General features: G+C 33.5%; 1 protein-coding gene across 7 annotated transcripts in view; it reads left to right on the plus strand.

Moving 5' to 3' along the window:
* LOC120338903 (KICSTOR complex protein SZT2-like) overlaps window positions 1-17,501 on the plus strand; it is a 66,563-nt gene that overhangs the window by 19,456 nt on the left and 29,606 nt on the right. For 6 of the 7 annotated variants that reach the window (XM_078115843.1, XM_078115844.1, XM_078115846.1 and 3 more), the window contains exons 27-47: window positions 909-1,023; window positions 1,231-1,320; window positions 1,771-1,911; window positions 2,340-2,509; window positions 3,455-3,544; window positions 4,988-5,078; window positions 5,414-5,541; window positions 6,042-6,192; window positions 6,404-6,473; window positions 7,302-7,807; window positions 7,889-7,997; window positions 8,681-8,839; window positions 10,353-10,465; window positions 10,944-11,055; window positions 11,865-12,044; window positions 12,578-12,775; window positions 13,090-13,173; window positions 13,924-14,069; window positions 14,800-16,125; window positions 16,248-16,369; window positions 16,951-17,085. In XM_078115843.1, coding sequence (XP_077971969.1) covers window positions 909-1,023; window positions 1,231-1,320; window positions 1,771-1,911; window positions 2,340-2,509; window positions 3,455-3,544; window positions 4,988-5,078; window positions 5,414-5,541; window positions 6,042-6,192; window positions 6,404-6,473; window positions 7,302-7,807; window positions 7,889-7,997; window positions 8,681-8,839; window positions 10,353-10,465; window positions 10,944-11,055; window positions 11,865-12,044; window positions 12,578-12,775; window positions 13,090-13,173; window positions 13,924-14,069; window positions 14,800-16,125; window positions 16,248-16,369; window positions 16,951-17,085 — 4,236 coding nt within the window. The remainder of the gene's footprint in view (window positions 1-908; window positions 1,024-1,230; window positions 1,321-1,770; window positions 1,912-2,339; window positions 2,510-3,454; window positions 3,545-4,987; window positions 5,079-5,413; window positions 5,542-6,041; window positions 6,193-6,403; window positions 6,474-7,301; window positions 7,808-7,888; window positions 7,998-8,680; window positions 8,840-10,352; window positions 10,466-10,943; window positions 11,056-11,864; window positions 12,045-12,577; window positions 12,776-13,089; window positions 13,174-13,923; window positions 14,070-14,799; window positions 16,126-16,247; window positions 16,370-16,950; window positions 17,086-17,501) is intronic. The other variant, XM_078115845.1, reaches the window with a different exon arrangement.

A 17,501-nucleotide genomic window follows, 5' to 3' on the forward strand; every position in this document is an offset into this window, starting at 1 on the left:
AAGTGAAAAACCTACATGTCCAACCTTTGTGTAAATTTTACTGGAGCCTCTTTATTTCTCCTGCCAATGTGATAGTTGTTTGATAAATGCCAGATAAGTTTTTTTTAGCTTCTGGCGTGTCAATAATCGGTACTCCTGTAGTGTGTGTACCAGATTAGGGTTAGGACATAATTTCATTTCGATTTTCCTTATTTTAGTTCTATTATGACTTACGAGTTCGGGTACTGTCTGTGTTAGCCAAGTGAATATACTCATGGGTTTCAGTCCCTTTACACAATTTTATGTAAAGTAGGCGAACAATATCACTTACCTCCATACTGGTACGCACACTTCTGGAGCGCCCAATAATCACTCTACTATCTAATGATTTTTCTAAATTTTGCGTATTTTATTGTGACAACGCTTCAATCAATGTTTGTGAGTATATCTGGTAAAACCCAGTAAGTAGCTCAGGGAGTGTATAGGAAATTTGGTAGCTTCTTTGAAGACATTTCTATGTTTAAGTGCTAAAAATTGGAAGCCGTAAAAAAAAAATTCAAGAACAATTTTTTTAAAATACTCTGTATGTTTAATTGCACCTTGTATCCATATATTTATCTTTATTACTGCACTGTTTGTTCTATCCATAAATCACACTTTTGTAACAGGTCGTAAGGTTTCTTGAATAGGTGATATGGCAAACAGTTCATGGGTGTGACATAGGTTTTAATTGGCTTTGTACATGGTAGATGATTAATTGAACAATTTCAGAAATAAATTCCATGTTGTAGTGAGTTCCGCATGAAGCTATTGATAAACGACTGCTAAAAAGTTTCTTATATTATTTATTCTACCACGAGCAATTTACCGTACTTCATTATGAATTTTTAATAATATGTTTATATCTTTTATCAAATATCTATTACCAGTGATAGCAGTGAGGATGATGATATCCCGAAAACAAAGTGGAAATGTTATCTCAAAGTTTTACTGAAAGGAAAAATAATGATAACACTATTGCCTGCAACATTCAAGGATTTAGAGGTACATCTATTCAATTGTCTCTCTATGGGGCCTGAACGTTGCTAGTTTTCATACTTGGCACACCTTCATATGGAATTTTGTATAATTTCCTTAACATTAGGTTGGATTTTTACTTAATTTAGTGATGGTCATATCAGTGTCGATATATTTTAGTATTGCTTTATTGTTTTTGACAAGTATAACAATACCTTTTTTCAATTTATTCAGGAACTTGCTGCCAGTATGCCTGATCTTGCCAATACCAAGTCTGATGTAATGCAAAATATTGAGGAAGAGGTGCCTGAATCTATGCCAAATGTAAGTTACCGTATATGTATTGCAGAGTTTTTTGTTTTACCTGAGAAATTGCTATTCTCAAAAAGTTTTATTCAATTGCTGGTGTTTTATTTTGACTAAGTTATTTGTTTCAGCTTAGTTCATACCAGTGTTGAGGAAACCTGAGCTAATAAATCAGACTCAAGTCAATTTTTCCAAAGATTTGATTTGATTTGAGTCATTTCTGCAAATTGGTTTCAGAATAATCTTGGCTTAACGTGAGATGGAAGTCTTAGTGTCATCTCACTCATATTTATCCATTCCACTGGATCTCTTGTACATGAAAGAGCAGAGGCTCGAGTTAACTCGAGAGTGTAGTGACTTGACTTGATGAGACTCAAACTTGACTCAAGACTCTTGAGTCTGTGACTCGAGCTTCGAGGTTTTGTATTGCACTCAAAACTGATTCATACTACTTCTTTTTCTTTCAAGCCTGCTGATGTAAAGATTACGCAAGAGAAAAAACTTCCAAGTAATCCTCAAGAAGTTTCACTCAGTCGTGATGATTATAGACTTGCAAGAAGAAGATCCATAAAAAGAATAACATCTGTCAATTCGAACAAATCAGACGAGGTATATATTTATGCTATCAAATTTGTCATATTTTTTAAACATTGTTATATTGTTTAATATGGCACTCTATATAGGCTTTTGGTATTTTTGAGACGTCATGTTAAGAATGGCCCTGATGTTGATGACACGCACTAATAGCACTCAGCAGTAAGCAGTAATACTTAATCTAGAGCAGGGGTGGGCAATTATTTTTCTGAGTTGACCAGTTACAGATAATAGACTTAGTTACTGTGACAGAGGCTCAAAATCGGCCTGCTGTTCGTAATTTGCCCATCCCCGATCTGGAGTGTTGTCATTTGTAATTGAAAATAATATCACTGATAAACTATCATCTGACTCTATCTTTACCATCCCTGAGTAGATTACTCAATAGAATGTTTTAATTATTATTATCAATCATTCTGATGTGGCATTTGATCATATTACAGAACTTGAAACAAGAGCCACAAGTAGAATATTCACCTGATCCTCAACCACAGATTAATTTACCAGTGTTTGTGTATCAATGTACTACGTCAAATATTGTGGAACAGCTATTGAAAGATCCTACCTCTGTTCCTCACAATATATCAAACTTGGATGTTGAACAGGATTACAGGTATCTGATCTAATTGTTACCTGAAGGCAAATATTTTACTTATATTTTTGCGTTAATTTGAACTTGCAATGAAGGTTTTATATATATTTTCATATCAAATATACTTTTGATTGAAGACCAAGTTTGAATCAGCAAAGCAATTTATTTTTATGAAATTTGATTTTGAACCATAAATTGAATGTTTTCAACAGCATTATAAATATTTATAAAATTTGTTCCATTTTCTACAAATTTGAAATCATCTCGGGGGTTTTCAACTCAATAGTATGTTTTTATTTATTATGGCATACTTGTATAATATGTGATTTTATTTGTTAAGACTTTCATATATATTTTTCAAATTGGTTTTGTGTGAATTGTTATTTTTTGTCTTGCATCATATTTATTATAAAATTCTTCATGAAAGTATAGGGTCGATCAAGTTATATTTCTCATTAGTTTGATATATTATACCATAGTATTGTGATCATGATGTCATGACTCATGTACCGGTACTTATAAAAATTAATTGTCGAAAAATGAAAAAAAATTAGTTGAAAAGACAAAGCAAAATATTTGGAAGTGGGTGTTTTGACCTGCTGGTTTGAAACAAACATGCTCCTAGCTTTATTTATCCAAGTCTCTATTCGAATCTGTTCTTTTACTTAGGATTAGTGTGTGTTTCTTCCAAAGTGAAATCTTACCCATCCTATTCTTTCCATGAGACATGGTTTTGACTTAGTTTTTTCATTGATATTAAACAGAATTATGTCTGAATTTTCGCTTTCGTTTCCTTAAAAAGGTTTTCATTTACTTCTCTTGATTAGCGCAAGTTATCATTCAACACTGCAGAGGTTTCCCCACTCTTAAACAAAAATTTTTTGTAAAATAAGACATAGTAGTAGTAGAAAAATAACATTTTCTGTTTAGGAGCAGTTTTTTTCTATATTACGCTATTTAATTTAGACCCAACTATGTACAAGATCACTTCTCAGCCAAGAGATTAACTTCTCCAAGAAAACTAGTTACTAATAGGTCACAGAGCTGCAAAGAAGTGTAAGAATGCATGTGATAATATGTATGCCCTATATTGCATCAGTTTGCAGCTTGGAGTTTATTTTTGTTTGCATGGTATAAAGCGGGAACGAAATTTTGAAAAATGTTCAGTTAATGACATTTTACAGCTTTTCATCATCAGTTTTTTTTATTTTCTCGTTATTTGCTCAATTTGATGGTTTGTTTCAATATTTTATTCGATGCATATCATTTTTTTTGCTGTCTATCACTACGACATGCTTGCTTTTTGGTAATGCATCATTAATATATATTGGATGTACCAAAGAATACACTCTGCATGGATACGAATTGGTCGGTACCCAACGGTGAGGCCTTAAAGAATGATATTTGCTGGAAATATCAAAAAATATCTATGAGAACTGAAAATTTGAAATTGATTGGTGCATCCGTTACAGAGAAAAGACTTTTGTTCTTTGACGTTTGGGTATCTTTTGCCTGTATGTGAATCCGTGTATATGTGTGTAATGACCTAAACTAGGGGTGGTTTAATTTGTATTCCCAAAATGGCAAACGTCCTGACTGGGTTACGAGTATAATGTAATTTGCATTCCTGTAATTTATGGAAAGGTGTTTGTCATGTTTAAAGACATAATATATAAACAATCTGATAAATCATAATTCGGTTGAAAATGAAAGATGTATCAATTGGTAATTTAATTTCTTTATTTACCCCATACTCTGTTTGGGATTTCATCTTTGTATTACACCAGTCCACTTCATGAGCAGGTCGAAATGTAAATAAGACAATACACAGCGCTGCGCACAGCGTTAAACTTATTAGGTTCAACAAATTTCTCTCAAAATGTGCTATATAAACAAATTTATCAATCATAAGTGACATTTGAAAATATACCAAATCTATTTTTCAGTGAGTACCCCAAGGCACTGTTTTAGGTCCACGTTTGTTTTCTATTTATATTGATACCTTAGTTTCCAACGTTTTACAACAATAGTATACAAACTCGTTTCAAGTCTATTTTTGAGCAGGTTAAACCTGTTTTAATAAAATGTAAATAAGCCAATACACAGCGCTGTGTCAAACTCATTCGGTTGAACAAATTCTTCTCAAAATGTGCTATATAAACAAATTTATCAATCGCAAGTGATATTTGAAAATATACCAGATCTATTTTTCAGTGAGTACCCCAAGGCACTGTTTTAGGTCCACTTTTGTTTCCTACTTATATTGATACCTTAGTTTCCAACATTTGAATAACAACACTATTATATAAACTCATTTTAAGTTCATTTTTGGTCTGTCTGATGCTGACGAGTAAGTTTTGGATGGTTGATTCAACAACTAGTTAAACTAGTTCATTCATGGAATATTATTTTTATAGCAATATTATTTTTTGTTTGAATGGTAATTTATTTATTTGTTATTAATGAATATAGTTTCATGAAGAAATTTTACATTTGCAGGATTAAATCTGTTGACAGCAAAATTGAACCTGAATCTTCATCAAAACACAGATTTTTCAGATCGCAAAGTTATCCTTTCCATCAAACTCCAGTAAGTACAAACACAAAGTGGATAAGGTACAATAATTTCATAATAATGGCAGTGCTATGCATCTGAATCACAAAAGCAATCTGGAAAGCCAGTTTGCAGAATAATCCCAAATCCAACCGAAGTGTGACAATTTCTGTCAGCTCCATTCTAAAGTCTATTTGTTCAATATAAAACTCTTTGGAATAACAGAATTCTAATTTTATCCGAAGCTAATGTACCCTACTGCAATAGACAATCTAGTATGGCATGATTTATATGTTTAGTTCTTTAATTCTGTATTCACAGAACAATAGGTAATGATAATTTTTTTAAATTTTGGCAATTCATCATTCCAGGGTACAAATCATGCCAGAAGTGATGGATTTTTTACAAACATTGAAGATGTGTTTGGTTCCTCTCATAATAAAGCATTGGATTCTGATGCTTCATCATTATGTGAAACATTGGTGGATGTGTATCACAGGTATTACCGGTAGTCTTTTTTATTGTGGTGAGCATTTTTGAAAAGTAATAACTAGTTATTGTTATGGTCATCCCCTGAATATAAATTAGAGGTGCACAACTCTAATGAGGAGTAAAATTCTTACATGAAATCACATGTGAAAATGAAATTTTTATTACATATAATATTAATAAACAGCAATTTACTTTACTTGCAGCTTTCAATTATTTTGGGTAACTATGAAAGTTTTCTGTAGCTTTCGCAGCTAGCTCCATGTGAATAAACTTGACAAATCGAATAATTATAATATTAACTCAACTAAATTATGTGAACACCAAGCTAAAATCTAACTGGTTTTCAGTATGCTCCCTGTGGGTTGGCTCACATAAAAGCTATCACACTATTATTAAGGTGGTTGGACTTGAGCCATTTTTAAACTCCTGGTATTTACATTCGGACAGTGTGTTAAGTGTCATGGTTAAGCAAACTCATGATTGTAAGTCATTATGTCATTGTTACAGGTGCTTTGTACGAGCTGTTGCAAAAAATCTCAAACTGACTGGGGGTAGTAATATAGCAAGTATTGATGTACAAGCAGCAACTGATGCTATTTGTTTGGAATCTGTACAGGAAATTGATATTACCCAATTCTTACTAATCACATGTCCTCAGGTATGCTATGACTCTGTTTTGTTTGCATGTTGTACAGTACAGTAAAGTAGACCCCTTTCTAATCTAATTTGTGGGAATCCACTGAAATCCCAAGATCTTATAACAAGTCAAAATGGTCAGGAAAAAACTATGATGTAGTGAATTCCACATAACTGAAGTACTTGGCAAAGACTTTTCCAAAAACAATCAAGTCTTTTAATCACTGTTTTAGGTAGCAGCTTTCAGAAATCAACATCTTTCTCAAGAAATGATTGCTCAGAGTGACGATGTTTTTTCAATGGGTGAGTTGTGATTTAAATATAGCATTTTTTTCTTGGGTAAGAAAACGAAGTCCTTCTTCCTCATGTGATCTATCAAAAAATCTCAATAAAGCCAAGTATTCGGTCTCAATCTCTCAATAGAGAGTTTGAACAGTACCGATATAAGATTTTTTCAGGATATCACTGCCATGTGTTGCATGATTTTGTTTGACCTGACAACAAATCTATTTTACCCCGGTAGTGTGGGCATTCATAGAATGGAATAGGCATTGTGAAAAGAAGTTGACTATAACTTTGTACAAAATATGCAAATATCAAGAAACGAATCTACATTTCATACTTCTCAGTACATGCTTTTTATCCGCTAAAAATCAATTGCAGCAATGCGCAAATAACAATTAAACAAGAATATCGGTCAGAGACCGAAGACTTATCGATTGAAAGTTAGGGGATCCCCCAAAACAGCACTCCTACTCTATAGTGACACCTTGTGTCCCATCACTAATTAATTGATAACTCCCTAATTATACGACATAATTCATCCAAAATCAATAGGCTTCTGGTCCGACATATGATGAATGCACATGCAAAATCTGGAGCAGATTCAATGTCACTTTCGTGAGATATCGCGTGCATCTAACAGACAGACATACAGACAGACGAATACCTATCAACATACTTACCGATTAAAATCGATAAGTAACAATATCTGAAAATAGATATCCCCATTATTCATTAAAAATTTTAACGAAAAATTTTTGTTGGCTGTTCCCACACGTAGTCTATATTTTCACATTTCCTTTTCAAATGTTTTTTTCTGTTAGTATTTTTTATTATTTCATCTCCCAGATGTTGGTCCACACATTCCAGTTGCTAGAGTTGAACCAATGATACGACATACAAGTTCAACTTCATCTGCAACTGATCCTTCTCAAAGCAGCAGCAGCAGCCACTTTCCACAGCAGAAGACATCTTCAGAAAGCCCTGAGCAAAAAACAAGAGGAAACAAAAATCAAGTTTCGGGAATAAACAGACAACAAACCCATGAACATAAACATCCAGATGATGAAATCGGAGACAACATGGACGACTCACAAAAACATTCAGAAGCAGGAAAAACAGGAACATTAGATAAATCATCAGTGCGTAGTGCGTTCAAAAAATTGCGTAAACGACCGCAAAGTCTTCCAAAACCTGGTGGTATACCGGGAAAGGATATTTATGATACAGATGGGGATACACCTGAATCGGAAGTTATGCCACCTTTTTCTCACATTGCTACAAATAATTCTGCACCAGCTTTGAGTAATGAGAATACTCCGAATCACACAGGCTCATTGCCTCGCTCATTAAAGGTATGTTTTTGTATTGTCATGTAGTTGTATGATACAGTATTATTTTAAAGAGAAACTTAATTTTGAAACCATATTTTTCAGATTTCCAAACCACTAAAGAAGCTTCTGGTAACTTCGAAAGTAGGATGGGAAGATTTACCAGAGTTTCCCATCAATTTGTTGAAAGAATGTCATCCGAGACATATATCAGGTATTTTTAGGGGTTATAGCTACTGAAACACAGGGAACTAATGTTTTTTAAAGGACCATCATCTTTCTAGTTCGGCATACCCCACTCAATTTATCATACTCTGATTAGGTATGGGTTTTATATTTCATCATCATTTCATGACTGCTTGCTTAACGTCTTGTTCAGAGTGGTGATGTGAAAGCACTTTGTGAAAAAGCAAAAAATAGTGCAGGGGACCATGGGGCGGTTTCCCGGGGTTCACAAGCAAAGTCTTTCACTATGTAGTATTTGCGACGACTACTCGTGCTTTAATTTAATTGATATTGATCTAGGTTTTTAAATGCGATGTATTCATTCCTTTACTCTTTATTATTAATTACTTTGTTTATTATTAAACTTGGCAAATAAAATAACTAATCTAAACCTGTTAAAAACAAAACTCTGTATTCATATAGAAATAGGGAAGTATTAAGAGTTCTTGGAAAGGAAGAATGGATCATGAAAGTTTGAGAACAACTGACTCTTGTTGAAAGCAAAATTAAAAATATTGTACCCAAATGGAAATTTATTAAAAAATAAAAGGAATAAAAATTTGCAATTTTAGTAATTTTTGTCTCAGGATTCCAAGATTAAATAGTCCTGTTTGCAGACAAATGTTTTTTTAAATATTTATTTTCTGTCTAATTTTTTATCTGTATATACAGGAACAGATGATCAAGTGAAGATGAATTTTCTGAATTTATTGTCGCAAAATTTTTATCCAGTTCATACAATGCCCGATATTTTTTATTATAATGTACAAGATCATGCTATATCAGAAGATAATCATGGAGATAATCATGAAAATTCAGATCATGAAAAAGGTAAGTTGAACTTGATTTACTCTCCTGAAATTAGTTTGCCATGTTGCTCAGCGTCGCAGGTGAAAGATCTCTGAGTATAGGTCTGATCAGTCCCGGGTCCACTAATATTCACGGTAATGGGGCTTGAAAAATTTATTTCTGGCTCCCAAACTTGAGTCATTCGAAAAACCATTTAGTCCCAGACTTTCGATTCTTGGCTGGCTCACCCTCCTGACTCTGGGACTCCAGCTTCAAACTTAATACAAAACAAATTTTTATAATAAGAACTTTGGCTTATGCAAGCCTAGTTTGATGGTCTATTGAAAAAGCTTGTTTGCGTTCAAAATTTTGACTAACACCATTAGAAGTCGCAAATCTGACTCTTGCCTCCAATAGTTATGAAAACAGGCAAAATATCAAGGTTGAATAAATTGGTTAGGCTGGTTTGGTAAATGATGGACTGGTTCGATTTCTAGTCTCCAGGCCGAAGAGCTCTCTAGGGCAGGGGTGTCAAACTCGAGGGCCTTTTGCATTTTGGGTATTGTGAAAAGGGCCGCAAATAGTTTTTGATATATTTTGACAATGTAGGTATACCTGGAGCGTATTTTTAGATAGGATTAGTTTGTGACATACATACTGATGCAATTAAACAGTCGAATGAAGTTTTGGTATCTTCTCAAATTTCAAATGCTATTTACATATTAATTTTTGCATTTCAATATTATTACAAAAAATCAAAACATTTTTGAACAAAGTTTTGATAAGAAAAGAATAATACATACACTAAAAAATACTTAATCTAAATAAATAAGCCTAAAATTTACAAAAATACTACCAGAATAAACTGTTTTTATATACTTATATTGTATTCTTTCTTGTATTCTTATTCTTATATATTGTATTCTTTCTAATTTTGAGAAATGTAGAAATATTGCAACTCCCATTTTTCTTCAGAAATGCCACCTTCTTCATGTACTTTGCGTTTTATTTAATCCTTAAAAGTGTTTTTTTAAGTTATCTTTTGCTAACTTGAGGTGTATCCAATTGGGTCCAATTGCAAACAAAAATTTTTTAATTTTCCAAAACTACTTTCAGCAAATTGTGGTTTTCTGTGTGAATAATCGATTTCACTTTAAAAGATTTAAAAAATGTATTACATTTAGATAACAAAAAACTCACAAAATATTACAAATATTGTTAAGCGTTCGAGGGCCGCATTGGATGTGCTCTGGGGCTGCATGTTTGACACCCCTGCTCTAGGGTATGAAGGATTATTTTGGCATTGGATAGAGATAGATGGAGTATATACTTGTCGATCTTGTTAAATATGAACTTTCTATGGCAGATTTATGGCTATGTTTGTGCCAGATGATTTTTTAAGTCAATACGTAGTAAACCGAATTTAGCCTTTTATATCTAAGGCAAACCTTTTTTAGAATAACAACAGGCTATTTACATTTTGAAATGAAAATTTGGGTTATTATCTTTTCTTAGAAATTTTATTTAACGTGTGCATGATTTTTTCCTTTTTTAGATTTTTTTCCTCATCACTTTAGTAACAGGACAAATCTTATAAACAATGAACTTGTCACAGAAAGTGATCTTGATGTTAAGTTTGAAGTTGGTGAGAATGATTTCACTGCGGAGGTGAGAAAAATTATAAATTTGAATGTTTCGCATTGGTGAAAATTTTTTCATAAATATGTTGAATATTTCATTTCTTGAAACATTTTATAAAAAAATCTTTAGTTTTTTTATGTCACAGTGGTCCTGCCATTGTGTGCATCAACATGATATGGAATCTTGTCAATTTTTAATCTAAACAAGACAAGGAGTTTATTATCTAATTCAATTTGAGTTACCTATTTCCATGAATATTCTTTTGTATATAAGATTTATTATTACTATTATGCCATAATAATTTAGCAATTATAATACAGACAATATTTTTAAAATTTTACTATATTGATAACTAAACACATTCCATTTTATTAAAATTCAATTCATTGAGTGAATTGCTAATTTTACATGTGTCTGTAGTCTTTTGTAGCCAATTGACCAATTCTAATATTCATTTTGTCCAGAAACAGAACTAATTGCAATTTTCTTGTTGTGAATTCAACAGGCCGACTTTTCCTCTTTAATTCATGATAAACCAAGTACAATGAGTAGTGATTGTAATATTGAGAAAGTTGCGCCATCAAGAAAAAGGAGGAAAAAGCAAAGGCAGTCTAGAAGTAAGAAATTTGGGACCTGAAGTATGCGCACCAAGATGGCACACAACCTGAACTCAGGTTGTGTACCAGGTCAGGGTTCAGGTTATGCGACATCATGGTGCGCATACTTCAGGAGTACCGAAATTCAATTGTTTTTTCAATTATGAATATACCATTCTGCTGTCAAGTTGTCATCCTGTGATTTTGCTTATGAGAGATTGCGACTTTTACCGAATCACATTTTAAATTTGTATAGTGTTGGAAATGCTAGGCTATGTCTAACCACACCAAAATTAAAATTATTTTAAAGCTTATTAATACATCTGTATATATCAGACTGTTTGTGTATGGCTTTGTCAGGAGGAAAATTGTAGAATCACCCATTAAAACTAGTACCGGTAATAATAGTTTAGGTATGTGTGGAAAAATATTTCAATTCAAGACCTCATTCAATACATAGATTTTTAAAATAAATTGCGTTTTAGTTTATTTCTACTCACTTGAAATATGAGCCCATACTATATTTTGGACTCTAATTCACATGTGACTGATGAGTCGAATAAAAGTTTATTATTGAAGTAAATAACTCAAACAGTCAGAGCACATGCTCAACATATCATCGAGGACAGACTGTCTTTTTACAGCTGAATTACCTGTATTTATACTAGTTACCAGTGAGGCATGCAATGAAATAATTACAGAACAGATTACTGTAAACAAAAAAAACATAAGGTGCATGGAAAACTATTGAACTATCAGGAAACCCCATACATCAGTTTTTGCAGCTTAGTGAATTACATAATACCATGTATAACCATTTGATCATTTAGAACTAGAAGATGTTGATTTGACTGAAGAATTTCAACATGATTCAGATGGCGATAGTATATCATCAAATTCTTCTTACTCATTCTATGATGAAGATGAATTGTTGCAAACAGATGATAATGATGATGAAAATGTTCCATTGTTTCTTTGCATGACTTGTACCATTCGAGATAAAAAGACAGGTATTTTTTTTGTTTTTTTGAATGCTGATTTATATTGAAATTTTATGTTTTTTTTTTCATCTAGTGAAAATGACCATCATACATAGACTACTAGTTTATTTCGTTCCACGCTTTCTGATTTCTAATTGATCAATATATACAGTGATTATTAATATTGCTTTCAACTCTCATCTCCAGTTACTGGCAAATTTCTTTATAACTATCTCCTCCTTTATCCCCCAGACTGATAAATATATTTGCAGCCATAAATGCATGCATTCATCAATATAACACAAAGTCCATGACTACTTGTATATGGGCATATGGGAAAACAGGAGGGTGCTGAAACATGGGCCTTGAGGCGGTCCCCTCATTCTTAGTTTGCCATGAAACATTATTGCAAACATTTAATATAAAAAAGCTTACTTTAATACAGCGTAACCTTGAATACTGTATTATATACCTTTTATTACCCTGATATTGTATCTGTTGTGGACTCAAGAGATTGAAAATAGTAATTGTGGATTTCAATTCATTCTAATTTTTAACCACAGGAAACCATGGTACCATGCCGGTTGAAGGTCTGCCAACAAATTTGCAAAGTGTTTTAACTAATCTGGAACGTCCATGTGAATCAATTGATCTCTCACAACTTTATATTACTCTCGATTTAATATGGATGACGTTACCTGCTGATTTAAATGAAAACGAACATACACCCGATATAAATGATTATAATAGGTTTACTTCAGGTAAGATATTTCTATGTAGAATTACTCACAATCAATGTTGGGGACACTCTATCATTGATATGAGTCGAGCTAACTCTTCAAGGGTTCAAATGGTTCACAATTTCCAGGCTCAATGCTATAATGTTTCAGAAAATTTAATCTTGTATTGCTTCATAAAAACCATATAAAGGAAACATGTATTCCAATTTTAACCCTGTCGATTGAATTTTTGTTTTATTTATTTTGTGCCAACTGTTGACTAATGGCTTATTACAATTCCTTATTTGTCAATATTTGACACAATTTTATAATCATTGTGTTTTTTACTTTGCAAGGATTACTTCCCGAAGAAGATGACAGTCCCAGACATGAAGTTAGTTCAAAGAAAGAAAGAATTCACACAGTTCATGATGAACAGGGTAAAAATATTAAATCATAAAACTACTAAATCTCTTTTATGGTATGGAAACATAATTGGTGTCCTCTAATTTGAAAATTGAATTTGTGTCAACACTGAATGCTGAATAGGCTATATGAGGAAATATCGACATTGCAAGGGTGATATATGGATACAAATGTAACTTGTGCGAAATGACGTGCCAGGATTTTGCAACGATGTGATCTTTTCATATTCATTAAGCTATTGTTTCCCAACCTACAGGTCGCCTGAAAATTTTCCTGGTTCGTTCGTTTTTTCAACAAAAACCTAAAAACCTAAAAGTTACTGTTTTCCCCATCCAAGTTAATTTTATCGTTTATTTTATATTTGCTCAATAGCAATTGGATATGTGGAAAGTACCACAGCGTATGGCAACGCCACGATTTCAAACACTCGCTTGTGGCAAATAACCGCAGCTTTCTCACTTAGAGTTAATTTTGGTGAAAATAAATTTTGGTAATAATGATTGTTTCATATTAGTCACCTAATTTTGTGACCATATAAGGCATAAGCATAACAGACCTAGTATTTAAGCATACTCTTGGGTGTGAGATTGTACAAAAGTTATTTTTTTAAGAATTTGGGTGCTTGAAAAAAGACTGGGTACAACAGCATTACGCCAAGGGTAGAGGTTAGACCATTGAACTATGTTGGCATTGTGGGTTAAAAATTTTGAGTTCAAATTCCATTTTGTGGTATTTCTTAAAATATTCGTATATTATTTTTCCAGAGACAGTTGATCCTCTTTACATGCTTCCTGCACCATGTTTAGCTGCAGTTAATTTAACAAAGGAACAAATAGAATGGTTGTTAAAAGATGAAATCATCAGTGCTCTGAGAACTTGTGAAAGTATTGATAGTTCAACATTGGAGAAGGTTTGTCATATTACGGAATTTAAAGTTTTTAGATTAATTAAATGATGAATATTAGCTTTATTACTCTAAGAGTCTAAGACATGGACAGTGGTGAATTGTTAGTTTTAGAAGTTGAGTGTTTAATACTTGGTCAGCCTTGCAGGCTAAGTGTCAGGAATATGCTCCTGCACCTCTGATTACCCTGCGTGATTTCGCTGGTTTCAATCCTGTGGGGATAATAATGGACGAGAGGTGGTTCACGTAAGTTCATGCATCTGAAACAAATAACTGGCTAACTAATTCCATACCCGACATGGACTGGTAACTGGGAAGAGAGGACGTTGTGCGATATGATTAAGCTGTCTTATCGACTTTCCTCTCCTCCGGGATAAATATTTAAATCCTGTCCTATTCTATCAAATGTATAGCTAGAACCCTTTACTTTTTTGCATAGTTTAAACAAATATTGTAGGCTATATTCGACTATAAAAATCCTAACCTTTTAAACCCAACGATTTTTTCACATTTAAATAATTTCCTGTCTAGATCGTTGTTCACAACAAAATTGTACAACGCCATATGAAAATTAGTCTTAACCAACTTCAGGTGGCTGCTTATATAAGGTCTTCTTCAGTTGTGAAATATCTCGTAAGAAATTTGTCTAAAAATCTATCTTTCTTAATAGATTTGTATTCAGTATTCGTTTTTTCTATGCTATTATAGCAAGTTTATAAGTGAATTATTTATTCAGGTTACTGCTCACATTGACGAATCAGATAAAACGAATTGTATGGTGGAAAATACACTTCTTCAATTTGTTTTCGGGGCTGATAAAAGTCTTCCGCTATTTAATATTGAATTCGAAAGAATATTTAAAGATTTCAAAGGATATCGAATGAAGAAAGAAGGCGATTTTTACTATTTCACAACTGAAAGAACATTTTTACCTATTCCAAATTGGCGAAATGTCCCGTTTCTCGGAGAAAATGAAATATTTCAATCGATCGATCAACAAACAGCAGAAGGTGGAAATTTGCCCTCACAAGGAAACACGAATGTTCAAAGCATTACTGGAAGCACAAGTTCTGGTGGGAGAGCTGTGCATGAAATCATAAAAAGCAGTTTGGAGAATGAACACACAACTTTACGCCGCACAAAAACTGCTCCAAATTCACTTAAATCGCCGTCTGTTTCTGTCCGAGCGTCAACAAAATCTTGTACTTCTTTACCTATAGCTGGTTGTCCCATCCATTCTTCTCTGTCCTTCCGTTCGTTACCAAACAACGAAATAATGTCCGTCGACGCAATTGAATCTGATGTTGTCGCAGGTACTGAAAGTAGTGCTTCAACCGTCACAAGGCAAACTTCATCTAGCAAATCTACGCCTATCAGGAAAACGTCTGCATTGGATATTGTCAGTCCTGATATTCCTTTCTCTAATAATAACGATGGATTATCACCTCGAGGGCAGCAAAGAACAAAAAAATATGCACGAGGGGGGCAGTCAAGACTATCGTTACCAAACGCTATTACCCCTGACATGTGTCAGGATTGTCGTAACACAGCAATGGATTCTAAACGAGGAAAACGAAGGGGGCCGATTAAACAACGAAGCATGGAGAGCAATCTAAATATGTCTGGAAAATATCAGCTAAAACGGCATAGCACACATACAGTTACCCCACTTTCGCTTCGGAATTCACCCCAACAATATTCAGGACCCACTTCACCCATGGTGCGTCATTTATCCGGACATAATTCGAGCTTTGGATCATCAGGGTCAGCCCCAGCTTGTCATCGTCGATCTGCACACAACATTACACCGGTCACTCAAATGGTTCAAAGAGAGACTGTAATTACTTCTGGTGAGCCGAGTTCAAGTACCCCAATGTTGAGACGAGATAACAGTGGTGGAAATGAACTGTCTTCTACCACACCAGCAGCCGCAATTCCAAATTCTGCGTATTTGTTTGGAGCGGGCGGTAAAGATGCAATGTCAAGTCCAGTGTCTTTATCTGATGGTGAATTTCATAGATATAGTACTGCAAGTTGGTTTGAATCTGGATACGATGGAGAGGTAATAATAGGTCAATAATGATTGATATTTTTCAGAATACTCAGAATGGCGAAGGGGTACATTTTTCTGGAGTATCGTGTCTTTTTTTCCTGATTTAATCCATTTATCTTTTTACTATTCAGGAAAGTGATATTGATGGAGAAGATGATTATATGGTTTCACTACATGACAGTGCTAATGATTTACCAAGTTTTTGGTTGATTGTTCATGTTCTATCAGATCATGTAAAGACCTACTTTCACAGGTGAGAAAAATTGCAATATCAAGAATGGAGATGGGGGATTGACAATTTTAAACTAATGTGGCATTAGATTGAAAATTTTGTAAAAGCTCGGTGTTTTATGAAGCTTCTCCAAACCAGGCCCTATAAAAGCATCTGTAAAGGTTGGAAGCTGGTATTGGTTGGTTTCAAAATACCTTTTTGTCTAAGAAAAAAAAAAACTGTTAAGTATCAACAGTTTTATGTTTTGAAAATCAGCATTTTCTCCTAAAAATTGAAAGCATTTATCAGTGAAAATACTGACAGCCACTTTTTGTCCTTAGCGTGGTCTATCCCGTTTTTAGTGTCAGTTTTTGAATATTTCAACTAAACTAAATACCTCTCGATGACAAAATAGCAGCTGAATTTGTTCATTCTACCTTCTGTTCATCTCATCTGCTGTTCATTCTCTATTCTTATTTTCATTATGACACATGTAAACAATCTATAACCAACTAATCTAGATTAGTTAGTGCTGTGATATATATTATTAAATCTTCAATTTTTTTTTTTAATTCCAACTAGTATTTTATTTATTAGCTTTAACAAGTTCATTCTTCTTTTAGACGTAGCAGTGCTGTAATACCTGATGGAATTGAAATCGAACACAAACGTGTGTTCAATGCAGTTATTGAATATATTCATACAACATGTAAACGTGTCAATCAAACTCTATTGCTACATGAAATGCATGATAGCAGGTTATTTTTTAACATTTCAGTGAACATACGAGCCATATAGTATACCAGTAAAAGTTTTTTTTAACAAGCCCAATTACTAAAAAAAGGTGCTTTACCCTTTCTGTGCGGTGGGCACGTATTAGTACCAACGACAAAAGTCGCTAGATTGCGGCGGGTACATTGATGTACTCCACTGTTTTATTTAGCAATCGGTTGCAAACTGTTGGTCTAGTTTTTCCGGGTTTTGGTTTATTGATAAGAAGTCTTCTTTGAGATTAACATAAGCGACGGTAAATCTCGCTTTCGTTTATGACGGGAATTTTATTTGCGGCGGAACGAGGGAGTGTTTTTGAAATTTATGCAAATTTCGGTGTTTTTTGGGTTGTAATAGAAGACATATTATCCCCTCCATCTACCAAAGTATTTTGAGTTAGATC

The sequence above is a fragment of the Styela clava genome, chromosome 9 (assembly GCF_964204865.1).
Source record: "Styela clava chromosome 9, kaStyClav1.hap1.2, whole genome shotgun sequence".
Taxonomy (NCBI): Eukaryota; Metazoa; Chordata; class Ascidiacea; order Stolidobranchia; family Styelidae; genus Styela; species Styela clava.